The sequence below is a fragment of the Geotrypetes seraphini genome, chromosome 3, assembly GCF_902459505.1.
Source record: "Geotrypetes seraphini chromosome 3, aGeoSer1.1, whole genome shotgun sequence".
NCBI classification, from domain to species: domain Eukaryota; kingdom Metazoa; phylum Chordata; class Amphibia; order Gymnophiona; family Dermophiidae; genus Geotrypetes; species Geotrypetes seraphini.
In genome coordinates, this window is record NC_047086.1 from 341,756,115 (window position 1) to 341,780,560 (window position 24,446).

A 24,446-nucleotide genomic window follows, 5' to 3' on the forward strand; every position below is an offset into this window, starting at 1 on the left:
CTGCTAGGCATCCTAATCGTGGTTGCCTAGCGATGCCTAACTAAATTCTGCATGCAACCTAAATTGAATTGACAAGCTTAATTGGCATGGTAATTGACCGCGCCATTGATCTTTAATTTAACAAAATCAATTAAAAGTTGTGCGCTGAATTCACGGCGGTGCCTAGTGACGCCTAAGTCGAGACGACCTACAAACGCCTAACTGAAAAGTAGGTGTGGTTAGGGGTGGAGAATAGGTGAGGTTGACTTAGGCGTCGCTAGGTGTCTGAGTAAGGCACTGGTAAATTAGACCTGGTAAAACCTAGCCCAATATACTGGCACCTACCTCTAAGATGCCTAGCGATGCCTAGGCATGCCTGGGCGCTACTAGGCGTGATTCTATAAAGGACGCCTAGTGGTTGATTGACAATTGCATGGAGCGGCGCCAACAATGTAGGTGTGGTTTATAGAATCAGGCCCTCTGGGGCTAGAATATATGTTGAAACACCACCTTGCCATTGATCTTAAATCGTCTCTTTATTTATTTTGTAAACTTTATTTTTCACATTTTTAACACTACCAATTCTCCATAGCACCAGTATAATCTTGCCAGCAAATACACCCATCATACATGTTCCCTCCTACTTCCAGGCTGTTTACTAACTCAGAACATACAGCACTCATATATGGTTCCCATGCAACATGAAATTTATCAACATAACTCCCTTAACATAACTTAGAAAGTGTACATTGCACAGTCTAATAACCGGTCCAATACATGTGAAGGCCCATTTTGCATAGGTTATAGAGGGGAGAATTCAAACATCTAGATTAGGATGTGCTCAATTCTCTCTGTGAAGTAACATGTGTATACTTGTACTAGCACATTCAGCAGGAGCAAGTAAAAAAAAAAAAAAGCAAAATAAGTGTCCAGCGCTCTTCTATTTGTGCTGCTGCAGTCAGAAACATTGTGGGTTGCTGACTGTAGTAACAAGATAGCAGACCTGAAGTCTAGCCTGAAATTTCTAAAAGGGGCTGGAGGGATCATCATACCTCTACACCCTAAACTAGCACAATAGCCTGTGAACCCTCTGTGCCTCTACTGACAGCAACCATACCCCTAAACCCCTTATACCCCCAGTTAAGAGCCATATTACCCCAAACATCACCAATAGCTGTCCCCCATCTCCCCACAAAACCCACGTGGTTTCTGACAAGAGCTGACTCCTCTCAATAAACATCTCAACACCCACCATGGTGTTACTGGGAGTTTCTCTGGTGTCTGGTGGGGGGGCATTTTCAGTGGAGCTCTCCAGTTAAGTGCCATTGAATATGACCAGTTAGCCCCAAACAACTGTTTTAATTAGCACAGAGATATTTCTGGCTGGTTACGGTGCTTTAAATATCAATCCCTAGATGTTTAAGTATTGCTATATACATGTCTAGATGTTTCTAATATAGCCTCCATAATCAGCTACAGATACAAAAAAAAGGACAGACATTTATGTATTTCTTGAAGTCTATTTGATTTGTCTGTGTCTTGATTTGACTATAAGTTCCTTGGAGAAAGGACTATATTTTATATGAACTTGTACATTGCTGCGTGCCCCTTGTTAAGTAGATCAGGATCCTAAGTCTTAATATTAGTAATAAGATTTGGGAACGTGTGTGAAGCCAGAATTTATTAAATCATGTAGGGAATGAACAGACTCTAACTCATAAATCCAATCCAACTCAGAATTTCTTGATTTGGAGAAGGTTCGACTTGAACCCAGACCAGGTTGTCTCATCTTAAAGGTCTTTTTGAATCCTACCTTGTTCAAGTCTCATTTCAGCTACTGGGAGATTATCAAACCTTCCGTACCTGCGGCTCCTGATTTCCCGTTCAGTCCTGGAACTGAGAAATCATTTTCCAGTCTCTCTAAAAATGGGATGTTTTTCTTGACTTTGTAGGCTCTCCCTCCACCTCCTGCGGCAATTAGCAAGGGAACAGGTTCTCCGTTTTCCATCTAACAATTTGAACAAATAGAGAAATCAGGATGGCCCGAAAGCCTGTGTTTATTAAACAAACACATGCATCACTTTTGCAATGCAGATGTACCAACAACTCAAAATTCCGCAGTTAACACCCAGAAGATTATATGATACCAGGGGCGTAGCCAGACACCCAACTGTGGGTGTGCAAATGAACCCTGCCACCACCCCACAATCAATTTGGTCTCATGCCCCACCTGCAGGCCATTCAGTTTCTCAAACCCCAATCTCCTGCTCCTGCCCCAACCCCCTGCTTACCTTTGAAACATCAGATTTTTATCAGCAGCGACTGATACACACTACTCAGGCTGGCCCCAGGCCACAACCTTCCTTCTGAGGTACTCCTGCCTATGTGGAAACAGGAAATGTATCAGAGGGAAAGCTGTGGGACTGGTGTAAGCAGTGTGTATGAATCACTGCTCGCTGTAGTTTTGTATTGTATTTAAAAGGTACATGGGAAGGATAGTTGTTGGGAAATTACAAATAGCGGAGCTTGGGGATCTCCGCCATCCACATCATATGGGTGAGCTAGGCCACTGTATAATACAAGGGACCGCTGAAAAGTTAGCTTAGTCAACAAAGTTGGGGCAGTCTCCATCAAGGGCTATACACTTAGGGGCTCATAATCAAAACAAAAAACCATCTAAAAAGTGGCCTAAATGGGTACTTGGACGATCAAAAAGCCTGATTGTCCAAGTATCCATAACCAAAGATGGTTTTAGACGTATCTAGAAACATAGAAACATAGAAGATGACGGCAGATAAGGGCCATAGCCCATCAGGTCTGCCTACTCTACTGACCCACCCCCAAGTCTACTATTCTAGGGATCCTACTCCTGGATTAACCCTCTAAGGAATCCCACATGGGCATCCCATTTGCTCTTAAATTCTTGCACGCTGTTTGCCTCGATCACCTGCACCGGGAGCTCGTTCCAAGGATCAACCACTCTCTCGGTGAAGAAATATCTCCTGGTGTCGCCATGAAATTTCCCGCCCCTGAGTTTGAACGGATACCCTCTTGTGGCTGAGGGTCCTTTGAGAAAGAGAATCTCTTCTTCCATCTCGATACGGCCGGTAATATACTTAAACGTCTCGATCATGTCTCCTCTTCTCTCCCTACGTTCCTCGAGTGAGTACAGCCGCAAATTTTTCAGCCTTTCCTCGTACGACAGATCCTTGAGCCCCGAGACCATCCTAGTGGTCATCCGTTGCTCCGACTCTATTCTCAGCACATCTTTTCAGTAGTGTGGCCTCCAGAATTGCACACAGTATTCCAAATGAGGTGTCACCATGTATAATGGCATTATGACTTCAGGCTTAGGCCTTTCCCCTGCTTCTAAACGCATAGAGCGAAAAGAGGCGTTTTTAGAGGTGGAGAAATGGGGGAGGGGGCGGAAGGTGGGCTGACCTAGACATAGCCGCACAGCAGATATAAGCAAAGGTTTATGCAGGTTGCCTACTTGGCACTTATACGTTTTGACTTAGACCAAGTCAAAACAGGCATAAGTGCCGAAAAATGGACAGCTGAGCTGATCGTGGCTGCCGTGATCAACTCAGCAGCCCCAGCAACCTGCCTACCCCCTACCGCAATGATTGCGGCAGGAGAGATGGCTCATCTCTCCTGCCGTGATTGCGATCGCCCACCTCCCTGAAACATGGCACTTCGGGGTGAGGATCGCGGCAGGGCATCTCCCAGCCCATGTGGCTAAGGCCCCACCCACAAGAGAGGCCTAAGGCAACTGGGCCTATTCCAGTTGGCCCAGGTGCCTCAGGCCCCACCTGTGGGCGGGCTTTAGGCGCCTGGGCAAATCAGGACCTAAGGCCCGCCATTCTGAGGATGGTGGGCCTGCTGGATGGGTGGGCTTGGGACCCGTCCATCTGGCCAACGTTCTTCAGATATGGGGGTGTGTGTGGCCTCAGGGTCAGTGGGGGGGTCTTGCGAGTCAGTGGGTGTTCAGGAGGGCTGATTGGGGGTGCTGGGGGCTCGACATGGGGTGCTGCGTTAGGGCAGGAGGGCCTGGGATCCCTCCTGCCCGTATTTTAGTGGGGGTAGGGGGGTCGCTGGGGCAGAAGAGCTTGGGCTCCCTCCTGCCCTGATCATGTCAGGGAGGCTTGGGCTCCCTCCTGCCCCGATCGTTTCGGGGAGGGTAGGGGTTGTTTGGGCAGGAGGACTTGGGCTGCCTCCTGCGTCGATTGTGTCGGGAGGGTGGGAAGTTGCCGGGCAGGAGGGCCTGGTCTCCCACCTGCCTAATGCCTGATCCGATGGGGGGGGTGGATCACGGCATGAGAGATTGGATATATCTCCTGCCGCGATCGTTGCTGGGGGGTGTGGATTCTTTAACCGGTGTTCTTTTTACAGAATGCAGCTTTTAGGCGAAGAACTGGCACCTCCTTCGCCTAAAAGCTCTTGTGTTGGGCATTTGGGATTTAGGCTTTTTTTTGGTTGATTATATGTTGTTAGTGTAGACCTAGTGGTGGTCTGGGCATTTAAACAGCTGAATGTAGAGGTAGGCCATTATCACAAAAAAAACCTTCTTTTGGACGTTTTTTTTGAGAATGGACATTATCCCAGGACAAGCAGGCAGGTATTCTCACTAGTGGGTGATGTCATCAGACAGAGCCCCGGTACGGACGTCTCACAAGCACGTGTTGCTTGTAGAAACTTAAAAGTTTCTAGATGCCCGCACCGCGCATGCGCCGGTGCCTTCCCGCCCAGAGATCCGGGCGTGTCTCCTCAGTTCTTTTCTTTCCGCGGAGCTGAGAAGTTCAACTTCATCATGCGCTAGCTGAATTCAGTTAAATTTGCCTTCCTTGTCCGCGTTTTCGCTTTCTTTTAATTACAGTTAACAGTACTTTTCTTTTTCAGTAAAAAAAAAAAAAAAAAAAGAAGATTATTTCCTCCGGCGGGTCGAACGGGCCGGCCACGTGGCTCAGGCCCACTGGCTTCGACCTCGCGGCGGAGATTTTCCGGCCTATGTCCCGGCCAATCACCGGGTTTAAAAAGTGCAGCAAGTGCCAACGCGCGATTTCACTCACGGACCCTCACCGGCGCTGTTTGCAGTGTTTGGGCCCTGACCACATTCCGAAATCGTGCAGGCCTTGCTCTACCCTTACGGCACGCTCATTCAAGCGGCGTTGCCTATTGTGGGAATCGATGTTCAAGATGGACGCAGCTAAGGATCCCTCAGCCTCCACTTCATCTGATACCTCCCCGGTTCGGGCGAAACCGGTATCGACCCCTCCTGCATCGAGTGTGGTGAAACCGGCATCGTTCATCCCGACACCATCCACGAGCTCGACGTCGGTGCCTGCCCCGGTCTCCTCGGTTCAGGTACCTCTTCCTTCCACAGTGCCACCAGTGGTCATCAAAGTGCCGAAAGCTACTAAGCAGAAGCACTCGGCCTCGAAGGAGCGCGATGACCGTGCAGGAGGACCCCCTTTCGGTGCGGATCCCTCCTTATCGGCTTCGCTACGGTCCGTGCTGGAAGCTCAATTCGTTGAGCTCATGCAGACCATCGGACCCGGGCTCATCGCTGCCATACAGGGTGACCTCCCGGTACCGGTCCAAAGGGGCGGTCCGCCCCCTCCCCCTCCTCCATGCCGTTCGACCTCGAAAACCGACGAGGACGAACGGGGGAGGGCGGCGATGCCCATGCGGCAAGCCTCGCTTACCGATATGCCGCCATTAGAACCCATTACGCCTCCGCGCCAACATGGGACCAGACCTCCGATCGATACTCAAAGCCCTGGGCATAGTCAGGAAGAGTTCTTCCGTACTCCTTACCAGACTTGGGTAGCATCGCAAGAATCCGCATCGCAACCCCAGTTGCGATCCACCGCTTCCAGCCCTATCCACCACTTGGGGGCCTCGGGAGACCATGCTATGCACAGACGATCCCGATCCCCGTCCCGCCACCGAGACGGGCACCGATCAAGACACTCATCCTGGCACTCTTCACGCCATTCGGAGGTGTCACCGCAGAAAAAAACTGCAACGTAGGGGATACTCCTCATCAGAGGTGTCCCCTCCGGAGGGCCCGGAGTACGAGGAGACACCGGTGCCCGATTCTCCTTGCCACTCCCCGATGTCCATGGACCCGGAGGCCTCCTCCTCCTCCAGCCCGTCCCACAGACCGACGCTGGCGGATCAATTGTCCTTCTCATCATTCCTCCGACAAATGGCGGATGATCTGGATGTGACCCTTGACACGGGCTCCCGATACTCCAAAGAGTATCTGGACACCATGCATTTACCTAACCCTCCAACGGAGTCGCTTCGGCTCCCCCTGCATAAATTGCTGGATCAGACCTTCATGCAGTGTTTCGAAACACCGTACTCCATACCGGCGATTCCCAGCAAACTCGATGCTCGATACCGCATCGTGCACCATAAAGGGTTTGAGGGCCCTCAACTCTCCCACCAATCCCTACTGGTCGAGTCCTCTCTTAAACGCTCTCATCCCTCCCAGGTCTACGCCTCTGTACCGCCGGGCCGAGAGGGGAGAACGATGGACAAATTTGGTAGAAAATTCTATCAAAACTCCATGATGGCGTCACGGGTGCTGAACTACAATTTCTTTTTCTCTTCCTATCTGGAGTTCTTCTTGCCGGTGCTCCGCAAGTTCACTCCGTTCATAGACAACCAAGCTCGATTCGAGTTCGAGGAAGTGGTAGCCTCCCTCTCCCAATTACGCCTCCAGCTGATGCAATCCTCCTTCGATGCATTCGAACTCTCGGCACGTGCTGCCGCAAGCGCGGTAGCCATGCGTCGCCTGGCATGGCTCCGTACAATCGATATGGATCCCAACCTCCAGGACAGACTCGCCAACGTACCATGTGCTGGAGCTGACCTGTTCGATGAGTCTATCGAAACTGTTACCAAGAAGCTGTCGGATCATGAAAAATCTTTTCAATCCATCCTGCGGCCCAAACCCAAACCTCAACAGTATCGACCTTCCAGGCCACCCCTGATTTACCAGCGGCGTTACATGCCCAGACAAACGCCTGCTGCGAGACAACCTGCGAAGAGACAACCTCCCCAGAAGTCTCAGCAAAAACCTCAGCCACCGGCTGCACCTAAGGCTCCCCAGCCCTTTTGACTCCCCTCCCGGGAGCATAACCGACACCGTTCTGCACTCAGCCTCTCCCATAGGGGGCCGCCTCCATCTTTTTTACCATCGATGGGAGGCCATAACCACGGACCTATGGGTCCTTACCATCATAAGAGAAGGATACTCCCTTCAATTCCATCGGGTCCCCCCGGACCATCCTCCAAGAGAGTATCCTTCAAGCTCGACGCAGACCGCCCTTCTTCTTCAGGAAGTCCAAACCTTACTTCAGCTTCGGGCTGTCGAGCCGGTCCCGTCAGACCAATTGAACCGAGGGTTTTACTCCCGGTACTTCCTCGTCCCGAAGAAAACGGGCGACCTGCGACCCATTTTAGACCTTCGGGCCCTCAACAAGTTTCTGGTCAAAGAGAAGTTTCGCATGTTGACTTTGGCTTCTCTATACCCCCTCCTCGAGCAGAACGACTGGTTATGCTCCCTGGATCTCAAGGAGGCCTACACTCACATCCCCATTCACCCGGCCTCCCGAAAGTTCCTCAGATTTCGGGTGGGAAATCTGCACCTACAATATCGAGTGCTACCATTCGGCCTATCTTCGTCCCCCAGAGTCTTCACAAAGTGCCTGGTGGTAGTGGCCGCGGCACTCCGGGACAGGGGTCTACAGGTGTTCCCATACCTCGACGACTGGCTCATCAAGGCCCCGTCAGCCCCAGAGGTCACTTCGGCGGCCTTGGCTACAACCTACTTCCTCCAGAATTTGGGCTTCGAGATCAACTTTTCCAAGTCTCATCTACAACCCACCCAGTCCCTCCCCTTCATCGGAGCGGTCCTGGACACCACCCGACTCCGAGCATTCCTGCCTCTGCAACGCATGGAGTCTCTTCTTCATCTCTGCCAGTCGGTGTCTACTCGCCAAACCCTACCGGCGAGACAACTGATGGTGCTCCTGGGCCATATGGCCTCCACAGTACATGTGACACCCTTTGCCAGACTCCATCTCAGGATCCCCCAGTGGACCCTGGCATCACAGTGGAATCAGACGTCCGATCCACTATCCAAACACATCTTAGTCACACCTGCTCTTCGGCAGTCTCTACTTTGGTGGATGACCTCTTCGAATCTATCCAGAGGTTTGCTGATGCACTCTCCCCCCCATCAGAAAGTTCTCACAACCGATTCGTCGAATTATGCATGGGGGGCCCACCTGGATGGTCTCCGCACCCAAGGATTCTGGACCAGTGCGGAAAGACTACACCAAATCAATCTACTGGAACTCAGAGCCATCTTCAATGCGCTCCAAGCTTTCCAACACCTACTTCACGACATGGTAATCCTCATTCGCACAGACAATCAGGCCGCCATGTATTATATCAACAAGCAAGGAGGCACGGGCTCGGCCCTCCTTTGCCAGGAAGCTCTACGAGTCTGGGACTGGGCGGTGCGCCACAACGCCTTCCTCAGAGCAGTCTACATTCAGGGGGAGAACGTCTTAGCAGACAAACTGAGTCGTCTACTACAACTGCACGAATGGACTCTCCATTCCAGCCCCCTTCACCAAATCTTCACACAGTGGGGGACGCCTCAGATAGACCTCTTTGCGGCTCCCCACAACTCCAAACTGCCTCAGTTTTGCTCCAGGATCTACACCCCTCATCGCCTCGAGGCAGATGCTTTTCTACTGAACTGGGGGAAACGATTTCTATATGCGTTCCCACCATTCCCGCTGATCCAGAAGACTCTGGTCAAGCTGAAACTCGAACAGGCCACCATGATCCTAATAGCTCCTCGGTGGCCCAGACAACCTTGGTTCTCCCTCCTACTTCAACTCAGCAGCAGGGAACCAGTACCACTTCCAGTGTTTCCTTCACTACTTACTCAACATCAAGGATCACTGCTTCATCCCAACCTGCAGTCTCTCCACCTGACAGCTTGGTTCCTCTCAACGTAACCCCTCACCACTTCTCTCAAGAAGTGAGGGAGGTCTTGGAAGCTTCCAGGAAGCCCGCCACTCGACAATGCTACTCCCAGAAATGGACTAGATTCTCCTCATGGTGTGTTTCTAAATCAAAGGAACCTCAGCGAGCTTCCTTATCCTCCGTGCTGGACTATCTCCTACACCTATCTCAATCCGGGCTCAAGTCTACATCCATACGAGTCCACCTGAGCGCTATTGCGGCGTTCCACCAGCCCCTACAAGGGAAACCCCTCTCGGCCCATCCGGTGGTCGCCAGATTTATGAAAGGACTCTTCCATGTTAACCCTCCTCTCAAACCACCCCCAGTAGTTTGGGACCTCAATGTAGTCCTTTCCTGTCTCATGAAGCCCCCGTTTGAACCACTCAACAGGGCCCCTCTTAAGTATCTCACCTGGAAAGTGCTTTTCCTGGTAGCCCTTACGTCCGCTCGCAGAGTCAGCGAACTCCAGGCACTGATGGCGGATCCACCATTCACAGTATTCCATCATGACAAGGTGGTCCTCTGCACTCACCCGAAATTCCTGCCTAAGGTGGTCTCAGAATTTCATCTCAACCAATCCATTGTACTTCCAGTATTCTTCCCTAAGCCCCATTCTCACCACGGAGAATCGGCCCTTCACACTCTAGACTGTAAACGTGCGCTGGCTTTCTACCTGGATCGCACCAAGCCACACAGAACCACTCCTCAACTTTTTGTCTCCTTCGACCCTAATAAGTTGGGAAGACCCGTATCAAAGCGCACCATCTCTAATTGGATGGCGGCTTGTATCTCTTTCTGCTATGCCCAGGCTGGATTATCACTTCCTTGTAAGGTCACAGCCCATAAGGTCAGAGCAATGGCAGCCTCAGTAGCATTCCTCAGATCAACACCAATCGAGGAAATTTGTAAGGCTGCCACCTGGTCCTCGGTTCACACATTCACCTCACATTATTGTCTGGATACTCTCTCCAGACGGGATGGACAGTTTGGCCAAACAGTATTGAAAAATTTATTCTCTTAAGTCGCCAACTCCCCCTCCATCCCACTGAGGTTAGCTTGGAGGTCACCCACTAGTGAGAATACCTGCCTGCTTGTCCTGGGATAAAGCAATGTTACTTACCGTAACAGTTGTTATCCAGGGACAGCAGGCAGCTATTCTCACGTCCCACCCACCTCCCCTGGGTTGGCTTCTCAGGCTAGCTACCTGAACTGAGGAGACACGCCCGGATCTCCGGGCGGGAAGGCACCGGCGCATGCGCGGTGCGGGCATCTAGAAACTTTTAAGTTTCTACAAGCAACACGTGCTTGTGAGACGTCCGTACCGGGGCTCTGTCTGATGACATCACCCACTAGTGAGAATAGCTGCCTGCTGTCCCTGGATAACAACTGTTACGGTAAGTAACATTGCTTTTTACCTGCTTCTACTTTCAGTAGCAGGGCTGCCCAAGTCCGGTCCTCGAAATCTACTGGCAGGCCAAATTTCAGGATATTCACAATGAATATTCATGAGAGAGAGAGATTTGCATACCAAGAAGGAAGTGCAGGCAAATCTCTCTCATGCATATTCATTGTGAATATCCTGAAAACTTGGCCTGCCAGTAGATCTCGAGGACCGGACTTGGGCAGCCCTGGTTTAGGACCTAAGCCAAAAGGGGACTTAGACATTTTTTTTTTAATTATGATGCCCCTCCACGCCCAGTGATTTTCCACTTTGTTTATTTTTCCGACAGAACAAAAAAAGTGGAAAATTGCTGAACTAAGAGGGGCATTTTCAAAAGGACATCTAAGTTTGAGGTTGGACGTTTTAGGCAAGCCATCCATAAATGAAAATAAAACCAAAAACTATGGATACAGATGTTCTGGAGATAATTTAATAAACACTGACATATAAAACCATGAAATTCAATTAAAAAAGTACAATGATAAAAAATACTGTGATAAAAATCCAACCGGGTTGAAGAAAGGACAGCTGCCCTGCTCTCTTGCATCTCTTGTCTAGAATTCTCCTTACTATGATGGGTGCTATACCCTGCTTACTCCCCCTGCTCTTTATAAGTGCTTTGTATTCACTGGGTATCTTGGTGACCCAAATGTCCAGGCCTTCTAAGTGCAAGTAGTATGTTGGTCCTGGAATGGTCCCTGCTTATCTGTCCTTCTCCTTCTCTCTCCTCTGTGTAGTTATTTCATTCAAAAGACAAGTCCTTCCTTAGGGACATTTCTCCTTAAAATCCAAATTACTCATGGCTCCTCTTTGCTTGAGGTTGGTAGAATGCACCCGGGACTTACATTGGATTATCACACTTCTTTTTCCTACTCTTTTCCCACTTCCTGGGATGTGAAACATATTAGCAGCTTCACTCTCCTTCTCAACTGAGGGATCCTTCTTTATGATCCTATTTCTTCTGGCACCTTCTACACTGTAGTATTAAGCTAAGGTTTTAGCTTTCATGCCTCCCTCTTCAGGGAAAAGGTCTCACTCCCTCCCTTTTTCCTCCCTTGGCCTCTGGGGAAGAGGACTTAGCTCCCCTCTCTAAATGAGCAGCCCAACTCTAACACCTCTTACATCTTTAGATTCCCCTGGTGGAAAAAGACCTTGGGTATCTCAGACTAAGGCCTGGAGAGATGCCGGTTCTCCTTCTACCAGTTTTTCTCCCAACAGCAACCTGTCAGAAGATTGCATTACACTTGAGCTGCCATACCTGCTACAGGAAAAGCAGGCATTATATTCTCATGCGTGGGACTCCCATACTGCCAGGATCACAACTCTGGAAGAGGTTATACAAAGAATAAACATGATCGTGGTGAAATTCAACAGGGCCTGAGGGAAAGTTGATGTTCAGGAAAAGATTTGGCAGAACTGCTTGTTCAAACCAACTGTCTCTTCTGGAGTTTTGTTCCAAACAGTAATGAGGAGGTAAACATATGCACTGAAGACCAAGTAGCTGCTTTGCAGATGTCCTCAACAGAGGTAGAACAGAAATGAACTACTAAGGTGGCCATAGTCTGTATACTGTGGGCTGGCACACAACCTTGATGTAACTTCCTATTTCTGGGTAAGGCAGAGCCAGCGGCAGCATGAACAGGAGGTCTTTCAGATCTGGAGAAGCAGTGAGTTCTGATGCAGACAAGGTAGTCATTTTAATCACAATAATTTTTTTAATTGGCATTAAATATTTAGCACATTAATTGCATTATTAACACTAAATCTGCAGCCTTAGGGTTTTTGGGTTTTTTTTGTCTAGATGTGAGTGGAATGCACTGATAGCACTGAGATGAACTCTAACTGACCAGCGTTGAAAAGATATAGAAGGTAGTCTAGTATTGCTGGGTAGTCTAGTATTGCTGGAAGTATTGCTGGGTTTCAGAGAATGCAATCTACATCAGGAAAAGAACCATATCTCCTCCTCTCTCTAAGAGATCCCATATGCCTGTCCCACGCTTTCTTTAATTCACAGTCTTGGTTTTCCCAGTGAAGAAGAAAGGTGTCCGAAGCCATGTGGTCATAGGCAAAGAGTCTGGAACAGAATTATGGAAGTCTTTTTTTTTTCTGCGGTGCTCCCCATTGAGCAAAAATTGGATGCAAGACAGTCATGCTGAGAGACCGTTTGTAAGGTTGAAGAAGTCTACTCAACTTGTCTGTGAGAACATTCTTTTTTCCTGCTACGTAAACCATCCTGAGAAGTATCCCATGAGCAGTTGCCCAAGTCCAAATTTTGATGGCTTCCATACAAAAGGAATGAGATCCTATTCCCCCTTGTGAAGATTTTAAATAAATGGAAGTATAGAATTGGTAATCCAAGATTCTATTTGTTAGCAAAGATGATTGAAAAATGTATTTCCCAAAGGAATCTAGTGTTCTGGCTTCCCTTCATGGAGGAGCCGGAGCATAAGACTTTGAACTGCATGAAAGTTTTAATGCAAATTCCTCAACTAGAGAATGATGTTGAAGTTTATGGTTTATTATTTCTTGATTAACCACCTATTCCAGCAAATGGATCATAGCAGTGTACATAAAAAATACAACTAAAAGAAAGGAATTCCATTAAAATTTGACAGAAAAAATTCATACATTCATAGTTGTCATTCATACATGAGAGAAGTCACACAACTGTTTTCTCCATTTATACTCCTTCAAGGTCATAGAATGAAGAGGATAGACTGATCATAAAAGTTAAGCATTTGTGAGGTCAAATGCAAGTCTGAATAAATATAAGTTTTCAGCAACGTCTTAAATTTTATAAAAAAGTGGCTGTGTGATAGAAGATTATACCAAAGTTTGAGGGCAGTGAAGAAAAATGCAAACTTCCTTGTCGATTCATAATGTATCTATTTTGGCCCTGGAAGAACTAGATGGTTGGCATCAACTGAACACAGAGCATGTAGGGATATGTAAGGGATAATCATATATGAAAGGTAGGATAGTTGATACGTCTTGTGTGTAAGAGTCAAAATTTTGTAAATAATATGTAAACATATTGGGAGCCAATGGAGCTTATGGAACAGGGGTGATAGCTGAACAAATTTGTGAGCATGACACAATAAGCTAATTATTCTCTCAAATCCTGGACACTTTTGTATTCTATACATTGTGACAATTTTTTTAGGATCTATGTGGACTTATAGAGGGGTTTCCCAGCTCTTAAAAAGAGTATCTCTCTTGACTTTATGTAAAGGCACTTTTTTACAGTCATTTGGAGGTGATTCAAAGTTAAAAAGCTCAGAATGGAGTTCTTCCTCTGTCTCCATTTTAATGGGTAGAACTGGACTCATTTGTCTCACAAAGCCAGTAAAAGATGCTTTCTGGTAGAGACATGCCTTTGAGACGGAGAAGGATCAGATGGTAAATCATAGGATTCTTCTGCTGACAAGTCTAGGAGATCCTCATAAGAGTGATTGAAGATATCCGAATCAGACTCCTCAAAATACTCTTTTCTAGATGAAACAGGGGTGTGTGTTAAAAGGAGCATCAACTGTGCATCGAAGAGCATTGAGGCAGGGGTCGATGCTCTGACCCAGGAGATAACTTATCTGCCGACGACAAAGCATGCGCGGAATGGATCCATGCCAATCCCAATCCCAATCCGTGCTCAACGCCAAGCAGGGGTCCATGACTTTGTCCTTGATTGATGCCTCAATCTATCCTTGGGCAGGGCTGAGGCAGGCACGGAAGCCTTTAAAGCCTGTGAAGATTGCATCTACAGCAACCCTGAGAGCCCTTGTTTGAGCAGCTATGGTGAATGTTTAATAGCGAGGAAACAGGGTGGTACCCAAACATTTCGGAGTCCTGGAATTCAGGAAATGACATATAAGCAGTTATGGAGAGTGCAGTCGCTCCGCTTCCTTACCTTAAATATATATGTAGCGCCTCCACCACCACCTCCTCCTCCAGCCCATTCAGCCACACTCCTATTAACTTGAATTTCCTCTTCAATTTCATTAGTCTCTCCGGCACACACTCTTCGTATCGTGGAGCTGTCCTGTGTGTAGAAACACAATTTCAATTGGCTTGAAAATTTTCCTCTTTACTATACATTGCACTATAAGCTTTAAGAATATAAGGATATTACCACATCTTTCTAAGATTTTGACTGCATGATAGTCAAACTCCTTAAGAAGCATTTTTCAGTAAATAAACTGTATGTAATACTTGCTTAATTATCCATGATTGTTTCACCATGTTCCAGTTCTAACTTCTGTTGGAGTTTTCTTCTATTTTGGACCACTGACAACTATATACCAATTCTAGCGTCAGCTGTCTTCTCCTGACATTTCTACTGTCCGATGCTTCTGGACTGGGTGTGCCCTAACTTAGAGAGTGGAGCGGGGACAAAGATTCATCCCCATCCCCTCACCGTCCCCACAGTCTTAATTTTCTTCCCTGCATCTCCCCGCTCAAAACAGAAAGATGATTTTATGCACCTTTATGAGGTTAAAGATAGTGATGATTAAGTTCAAAAACTATATCCAGAACACTTACACACTATAAATAATAAATAGAGAACTGGATATCAAAGCTTCAATTTACTTCCTTTCATTGGCCTCAGACCCAAGAACTTTTAGCGGGGAGAATTACAAGGCTCTTCATCATTCCCTCCCGGGCTGCATGTACTAAGCCAACCTAAGTCTTTTGAGCTTTCACTGAATATTATTAACTTATTGAATTCATTATAACATTTAAACTATGTGTAAGGATTAAACTGAAGAATATAATTTGCTGGGCCGATAATGAAGAGCCATGTATTCTCTCCGCTAAAAGTTCGTGCTAGGCGGTGGAGTGGTGGGTCTGAGGCCAATGAAAGGAACTAAATTGAAGCTTTGATATCCAGTTCTCTATTTATCCTTTATGACAGTGGTTCCCAACCCTGTCCTGGAGGACCACCAGCCAGTCAGGTTTTCAGGATAACCCTAATGAATATGCATGGAGGAGATTTGCATGCCTTTCACCTCCATTATATGAAAATCTCTCTCATGCATATTCATTAGGGTTATCCCCAAAACCCAACTGGCTGGTGGTCCTCCAGGACAGGGTTGGGAAACACTGCTTTATGAGGTTAAAGCATTGCAAATAAACATTTTAAAGCCTACAGTGTGAGTGTAGGTTCTTTTATTCTGATTGAAAGAACATCAATAAAAGAACAACTTGTGAGTCATGCTAGGTTCTGCATTGTACACAGAAAACCATACACCAGCTCAATACTAGTGATATTTTAGTCTTGCTCTCCCCAAAATTTTAGTTCTTATTCAGTTCACAAAATCACAACAAATAAAGCAAGAAGTGAATTTTTTTTATTCTGAGCAATACAGACATAATTGCAAACATTCAAGTACAGCCCTCAGAATATCACACACAAATAACTTAGGGCCTGTTTTACAAAGCCGCGTGGCAACAGCCCCGAAGCCCTTTAAATCTCTATGGGCTTCGGGGCCGTTACCGCACAGCAGCCGCTAGCATGGCTTTGTAAAACAGGCCCTTAGATGTGGTTCAGGTCGTTCAAGGAGAGCACAAGGATGAAAATCAAAAATAGGTGGCTCAAAGCTTGGTGTAGGTACATAGAAGGATGGGGAAATACATGGAAAAACAAGAGACTATATTATTAGGGTTACCAGATTTTCCAGATGAAAAATTCGGGCTCACGGGCATGCTCCGTTCTGGCTGACCACTCCCCATTGTGCTCCCATGCCCCTCCCCACCCCCTCAACCTGCATGAGCAACGAGTGACGTCAGACGGCATTCACGCATGCGCCAGTGTGATTTGATGATTACATTACATTATATTGATGTCTTCTATCTCGCCAATACCTTCCAGTTCTAGGTGGCTTACAACAAGAAATTAGCCTGGGCATTCCCAGAGAGATTACAAGGTTGATAGCTATAGTATGCATCGGGATCTGGGAATGGTCGATATGATTTGGTTAGATCATTTGACAAATTTCTTGAATAGTATGGTTTTCAGTTCTTGCCTCAATGTTTTGTAGTTGGGTGTCGTGGTCAGCAGATTTGAGAGATGACGGTCTATTTTCGTCACTGTGCTGCATCCGTGCATGCACAAATGCCATCCTAACGTCGCTCATTGCCAGAAGCTTTTCAAAAGGAGGACATGTCCGGGAAAATGCAGATGTCTGGTAACCCTATATATTGTAATGATGAGCAGAATCCTTGCTGAGAAATTCAGGCAATATGCTTCTAGAAGGTGGGGGTGGTATAAGGATGCAAATCACTTCTGGTGGCCACCCCCAGCAAAAGACAGGATGTCACAGTAGTAAAGAAAGCAATGTAAATAACAATCTTAGCAATTCACTCCTTAACAATGAATAGGAATTGAGACTAGGCAAAAATGTTAGTGCCGCTGAAAGGTAGCTGGAAAGCAATGAAAACAAATGGTCAAAGTCTAAGCAACAAAGTTCATGATCTGCAGGCCCTGATGTTAGAGGCAGATTTAGATGTTGTTGCTACTACAGAGACATGGTTCAGTGATTCCCATGGATGAGATGCTAACATACTGGGCTATAATCTTTTTAGGAAGGACAAGGATGGCCCAAAAGGTGGAGGAGTAGCTCTCTATGTGAAGAACAATATCTAAATGAATGAAACGCAAAGAGCCTGGGGAAAGGAGAAAGCAATATGGATTGCTTTGAAAAGAGAAGATTGTTTCTTCTATCTACTTGGGAGTTGTCTACAGACCTCCGACACAATCCAAGCAACCTGATAGAGATCTAGTTGCAGATATCCAAAAGTTGGGAAAGAGAGGGGAAGTGATACTGTTGGGTGATTTCAACCTGCCAGATGTGGATTTAAAAGTTCCATCTGCAGAATCGGGAAAAAAAAGCAGAGAGATCGTTGATGCCTTTCAAAATGCTCTTCTGAGGCAAATGGTGACGAAACCCACGAGGGAAGAAGCGATGCTAGATCTAGTGTTCACAAATGGGGAAAGTGTATCTAGTGTCCAAGTTGGTGCCCACCTGGATGGTACTGATCATCACACAGTTTGGCTTGATATAACAGCTAAAGGGGGAGGGGGGGGGGCAGTCACACAAAACTCAAAGTCCTGGATTTCAAATGTGCAGACTTTAGTAAAATGAGGGAGTACCTGAAGAAAGAGCTGATAGGATGGGAGGATTTAAGAGAAGTGGAAAAACAGTGGTCCAAGCAGAAAGGAGCAATAAAATCGGCCACCAACCTATATGTGAGGAAAATAAACAAAAGCAAGAGAAAAAGGAAACTGATATGGTTTTGCAAAGAAGTGATGGAGAAAATAAAGGCAAAAAAGTTGGTATTTGGGAAATACAAAAAGATAAACTCATGATGAGAAGCACAGAACAGAATACCAGATGAAACTGAAAGAAGCCAAGAAAGAGACAAGTCTGGCAAAAGCGCAAGTGGAAGAGCAAATGACTAGAAATAAAAAAAAAAAAAAAAAGGGTGACAATTTTTTTCAAGTATATTAGTGAAGGGAGGAAGGCAAAAATGGAATTGTGAGATTGAAAGAAGCTTCAAGCTGCTATGTGGAGACCGATGAGGAAAAAGCTAACAAATAATTCTGCTCTGTGTTCACAGAAGAAAATCCTGAAAACTACTAGGACTAGGGGGCATGCGATGAAGCTACTAAGTAGTAGATTTAAAACAAACTGGAGAAAATATTTCTTCACACAACATGTAATTAAACTCTTGAATTCGTTGACTGAGGATGTGGTGAAATCAGTTAGCTTAGCGAGGTTTAAAAAAGGTTTGGATAATTTCCTAAAAGAGAAGTCCATAGGCCATTATTGAGATGGCTTTGGGAAATCCGTTGCTTATTCCTAGGATAAGGAGCATATAATCTGTTTTACTACTTGGGATCTTGCTAGGTACTTAGGACCTGGGTTGGCCACTGTTGGAAACAGGATACTGAGCTTGATGGACCTTTGGGCTGTCCCAGTATGGTAATTCTTATGTTCTTATTAATGCACCTTAAAACCCTTGTTAAGCACCTAACCTGGTTAGTAAATAGGCCCCTATGAACATAACTCACATTCCTACTACTACTATTTATTATTTCCATGCAGCGCTGTGCATTAATTAAAACATTAATACAGATTAGAAAATGAGACCCTGCTCTTGTAACTAAAGATGATGAAGACTGAAGTGACTTGCCCAAGGTCAGAAGGAGCATTAGCAAGATCTAAACCTTGGTTTGCCTGGTTCTCAGGCTGCTGCTCTAAATACTAGGCTCAGGGATGAAAGAAAAGTTTTAGCTCTTTCAGAGAGACGTGTTGCCAGAGGACAAACACAAACATTTTCTGGACATCATTCATCAGACATTCAGTCATCCTATTCAGTGCTTGCCGTCATTGTCATGACTCAAGTCAAGCAAAAAGGCTATACAGCTGCCATAAATCATTGTATCTCTTTTACAATCACAGCAGTAACTTTCACAGTCACTATAATGGTGTCAGAAACTGAAAATGTTGTCAGCACTGTGAGAAGTCCATCTATCTCCTGCTGAATTAAAAGGGGCCTGTCCAACACACTAGGGCAGTGGTTCTCAACCTTGTCCTGGAAGACCACCAGCAAGTCGGGTTTTCAGAATAGCCCTAATGAATATGCAAGAGGCAGATTTACATGCCTGTTACTCCCATTATATGCAACTCTCTCTCATGCATATTCAGTAGGGCTATCCCGAAAACCTGACTGGCTGGTGGTCCTCCAGGACTGGGTCGGGAACCGCTGCACTAGGGTATATAAAGGTCCTTAGACAAAATGGGCCAGAATACTTAAATAACACTATTGAGACCTCTAAGGTCCTCTCAAGGAGCATCACTGTTTTGTAGCCTCATCAAAAGAAATTGTATGATGTGATACCTGCCAGCAATCCTTCGCAGGAGTGACCCCCATGCTCTGGAATTTACTCTCAGAGTGGCTACATCTAACTCCAGACCACCTCTACTTCAGGAAGCTGGTGAAATCCTGGCTCTTCACCCAAGCCTTTAATACATAGGGTGATTAACTATAAACTCATTCTGCACCAGGACAAGCTTGCCACACACACTAACTAAATCATTTCCTTATACCTTGTTTAACTGTATAAATAACTTGTCTTGAGGTTAGCCTCCCATCTGCTTATCCCAAAGCACTCTGTACCACCCATCTTGTCACCATCTAATACAGTGTTTTTTCAACCTTTTTACACCTATGGACTGGCAGAAATAAAAGAATTATTCTGTGGACCGGCATCGGTCCGTGGACCGGCGGTTGAAGAACACTGGGCTAAGTCGTGGGCCAGACCCCGCCCATCTCTACACAATCTCCACCCCAGACCACGACCCCATAATAGTACTAATTACACCTTGCACGTCCTGTGCCTCATCTGGAAGCCTTCCCTCTGACGTTGCAACGTCAGAGAGAAGGCATCCAGTTCAGGCGCAGGATGCCCTTAGGAGCCACTGCCCATGACTTTGTGCACTGAATCAGTTAGGAAGAGGGAGCTGGCTCGAAGAGAACGCCGCATCGATCGCACCGTGGACCGGCGGTTGAAGAACACTGTTTTGGGCCTGATGCATGTGCTGGCCCTGTGGACCGGCAGGAAATTTCTGTGGACCGGCACTGGTCCATGGACCGGTGGTTGAAGAACACTGATCTAATATTTGCTTTTGACACGTCAGCTATAGGATAAATTGTATTGTAGAAAAACATTAGCATCATATCTATGTTATTTGAATGTTCTGATTTGTGCTTCATAAGTATTACATCTCCTTTTAGTATGTATTATATCTCTCTTATTTGAATTTCAGTGCTGTTATTAAGTATATTTTTGAAACTGTTTCATGGTAGACCTATTATTAAGTTTCAGTTTACTGGTTTTAATTCTACCTCATTCATTGCAATTTAGTGTATATTTGGCATTTTTACTACTGTTATGTTAATAAAATTGTAAGTTTTATGATGAATTATATCTGCTGTACACCGCCTTGGGTGAATCTCTTCATAAAGGCGGTTAATAAGTCTCAATAAATAAATAAATGCCACGGCAAGCCTTTCCTCAGGTTCCTTCCAGTAGTAAATTATATTTATTTATTTAATTTGATTACGTGCTTTATAAAAACATTCTAGGTGTGGTGCAAACTGCTCATACATTGTGAAGGGCTACTGGACAGCACAATTTTGGTCAGCACCAGCGTCTGCAAAGGGAGACAGGTGATGAATCTTGTCAATGCAGACTTTCAGTCCCGAAGGCCCACATTAACGTGAAACATGAAAGAGATAGGACTTGGAGGTGTATGAGGCTCTGCATTCCCGTGCTGAGGTACAACTAGCAAATGCAGAATGCTGTGAATCACTGGACTTTGTTAGAAAAGCACTTTGCTTTATCTTGTGTCCCAACATATATTTTACCCTTTTTACCCCCCCCCCAAAAAAAAAAATAAAAAAAATAGAAGCCATAACAGTTGTTGCAAGGGACATGCAAAGTCATGGTCCTGGGGACGACTTGGATGTTTGGGGGTGTTGGGGTGGAAGTGAGGGATCAGAATCCTAGAAGACCCAATATGGATGTTCATTGCTGTGTCCCACCCTGCTCCGACACAATTTAGCAAGGTTACTTACCTGTAACAGGGGTTCTCTGTGGACAGCAGAATAATTCAACCACATCTTGGTGACATCATCTGACAAGCCTGATTCGGATTTGCTCTCTTAGAGCTCAGAGGAAGGCTTTGGGGAACCCCCTCTGAGTATGTGCAGATGGCCCTATAGAGGCTTGAGCATGCTCTCTCTTTACTGTTGCCCTCTCTATAGTGTTGCAATACATGCTGAGTTTCAGTGCAGGGACATGCACACTCTGGCTCACTGGCTGACCCTGTGGTAATTGCATATTTCACAGTATTTCCATGGTGTGCGTGTCAGGGGGAGGAGGCTGCCTCAGATCTATTTGCATATGAGGGACTTGTGGCTCTGAACTAAAGTTTCTTGCGAGAGTTGCTGCTGTAATTCCAGGGGGGGGGGGTAGGTGGCATCAGGTGAGGGAAGGATCTGGCATGGATGAGCAGAGTCTGTCTATCCCCTCTAACAGCGGAACCTGGAGCGGTCCGCTTCCCCCAAGCGAACACTTCTTCCCCACCCTACATACCTCTAGCCATTCCCAAGAAGACACTCAAACCTGTGTGGTGAAACCTGGCCGCAGCCCTGTTTATTGTAAAATAAACATATTTCTATAACATTTAACATATCTTAAATACATATTGTGGCCCACTGTAGTGCAGAACAGGACTTTATAGCTCCTACAGTGGAAACCCCAATATAGCACTTTGACGTGTGGCCCGAAATGGAACCACCCTGCAGGACCGAAATGGAACCACCCTGCAGGACCGGATTCCAAACCGGAATCAAAACAAAACAAAGTCCCCACAATTACCATTCAAAGAAATAATATTGTTTTATTCCTTTTTGTATCCAGGTAAGTAGTCTTTTCCAAAATAGCTGCTAAGCTTATCAGAATGTCCTACACAGCAGCACAAAGAAAAGAAAAATAGCAAACCAAGCAAGCAAAACCCAGCATACAATAAAGTCCTTGCCTTGCATTCAGCAATGTTGTAACCTCAGCTGTGTCTGAGGGTTTCAGCCCAACTCAGGCCTAGCACTGACTGCTCCACAGCAGGCAGTTTCAAAAACCAAAAAAAAAACCAAACAGTTCAAGTCACTTATCTCACAGCACAAGTGTTTCAAAGTTCCTCCAAGCCTCTGGCCAGTTTCACTCACTGCCAGGAAAAGGGGAGTGACAGGTTTTGCACACAAAAGTCCTTAATTTGACTTTCTCAATTCCCTCCCAAGATATCAGCAAAACCTCACCCCAAAAATCACTCCCTAGCTTGCAAACAAAATGTTCCCCACACAGTCCAGCACCAACAAACTCCACTCACTGTTTGAGGGTGGAAACAAAGTCCACCTGCATGGCTTCAGTAACCTCAGGAGCAAACTCTGCCAAACCTTCTTCAAATTCCATGGGCTGTTCTCCTGGCAACATGGGTTCCTCAGCCTGACCTGCCTCCAACACCTCCATTGGAACTGGTTTGCTGCTCCTGCTTGGCTGAGAGGACTCCCTAGGGAGAAAAGGATTAAACCTCCTCCCTAGCTTGCTTCCCTGCCTGTTCTCTGGGACAGGTTTAAATACCTTAGGGCGACACCCTGCTTTGTCAGCCCTGGCAGTGTTCCAAGGGCCTCTTGGGCTCCCCCGGTGGTCAATGTCATTATTTAGCTCAGAAACTACCTGTCCCTTCCCAATTCCTCTCCGGGATTTCTTTTCTGCTCCATTTACTTTTTCCCTATCTGAGACCGGGGCAGGGAGGATACCTGGCTGGTCACAATATTAACAAACACATTATCAAATTCCCCAAACACAATGGTATCACCATTGTGACCTTGATCCCGAGCTACCTTAACAGAAGTAATTGGCCCCCGACCCCGCCGTCTAAGCAAGGGTCTGAGGGGTGGCATATCCCCACATGCCCCATTGTCCAGGGTCATCTGACCCACCAGGCACGCTCCCAGCCGGCCCACTGCTCATCCCTTGATGAGCCCAGTAGCCAGTAGCTCGGGATACCGCCACCCTAGCTCCTAACACCCACCCCATGACATAGCGGCCGGGAGGGCGGGAAAGCTACCTCGGAGGACCGGAAACCGTTAAGGGTCCTCCAAGAGCCCCACTCACAATTCCCTCCGGCTGCGGCCCTACCCAATGATGTCGATCCCACAGCGGAAAAGACCTCCCCCACTGCGGACCTTGCCGCCCTTTGCCCAACCGACCCCCCCCTCACCTAACCGATGGGCGACCCCATGGGCCTACCAGCTCCACATTAAAGTCGCCTGTCGAGACTAACTCTCGGGATTTAAATTAATGTTAATGACTTCTGGGTGGTGGACACCTTCCCTGCACCCTTCAGTTTGAGGAAGCACTCTTTCGATCCCCTATGGGTATCCCATATATTTAATTCAACTCTGACTGGTAACCACTATTGAGCTGACAACATTGCATTATCATAGAGATATCATTAACCCAATTCTATTTATGCAGCAAATCCATTTTTAAACATTAAATTTACAAAGCAAAATGATATGATTAGTCATGAGAAATTATGAAATATGTACACTCCAATGATCATTCTAAAATTTCACTCAGGCTGAGTCACCGCAGAGCTTTCCCTCGGGTGTAAAACGTGAGAAATTGTTTGCTGAATCAGAGCATAATTAAGCTATGACTAAATAAATCAAATATGTTTAGAGTGAATGAACCTGCCCACAGCTAGCATTTAAGAACGGAAATAATTTACTATTACACACTAAACGTTTGTCTGATAGCCTTACTAGAGTTTGAAAGGTAAAGAGGAGCTATTTATCAGCATGTTCTGAGAATATGAACCAAGACAACTCATGAAAACCGATATCTTATAATGTAATTCGTTCCTCGCATTAGAGATGCCAGTGGCTCATATTCAGCCAGCCGGATACAAATTAAAACCAACAGCATAACACCTGGTATAGTATTTCCCCTGTTTTGTTTGATTATCCTGTGAAAGTGATGGACCCTTTTGAGTATTTGGGATTCGATTTGCTACTTCTTTGATTCGGCTATGCATTCTTTAACGCATGCATTGTTGATATAAGGAAATAAGGCAGCCAGTGCACTAGATCCAATGTGAAATAGAAGACAAGCAGCAACCTTGCTGGCGAAATGCGGCCACATCACAGTTTCCCGGGAGCATTAATTATAAAACCACTTTTATTACTACTTCTTATCATTTCTATAGCACTGCTAGACATATGCAGCGCTGTACATTAGAACATCCAAGACAGTCCCTGCTCAGAAGATCTTACAATCTAATCACATTTCTTCATATGGTCTGCTTCTTGTCTTCTACTTTACGGAGAGGGTGGTGGATGCCTGGAA

General features: G+C 46.3%; 1 protein-coding gene across 3 annotated transcripts in view; it reads right to left on the reverse strand.

Annotated features, from left to right (window-relative positions):
* ALK (ALK receptor tyrosine kinase) overlaps positions 1-24,446 on the reverse strand; it is a 792,617-nt gene that overhangs the window by 61,426 nt on the left and 706,745 nt on the right. For all 3 annotated transcript variants that reach the window (XM_033937961.1, XM_033937960.1, XM_033937962.1), the window contains 2 exons: positions 14,379-14,510; positions 1,843-1,987 (listed from right to left, as the gene is read on the reverse strand). In XM_033937961.1, the coding sequence (XP_033793852.1) occupies positions 1,843-1,987; positions 14,379-14,510 (277 nt within the window). The remainder of the gene's footprint in view (positions 1-1,842; positions 1,988-14,378; positions 14,511-24,446) is intronic.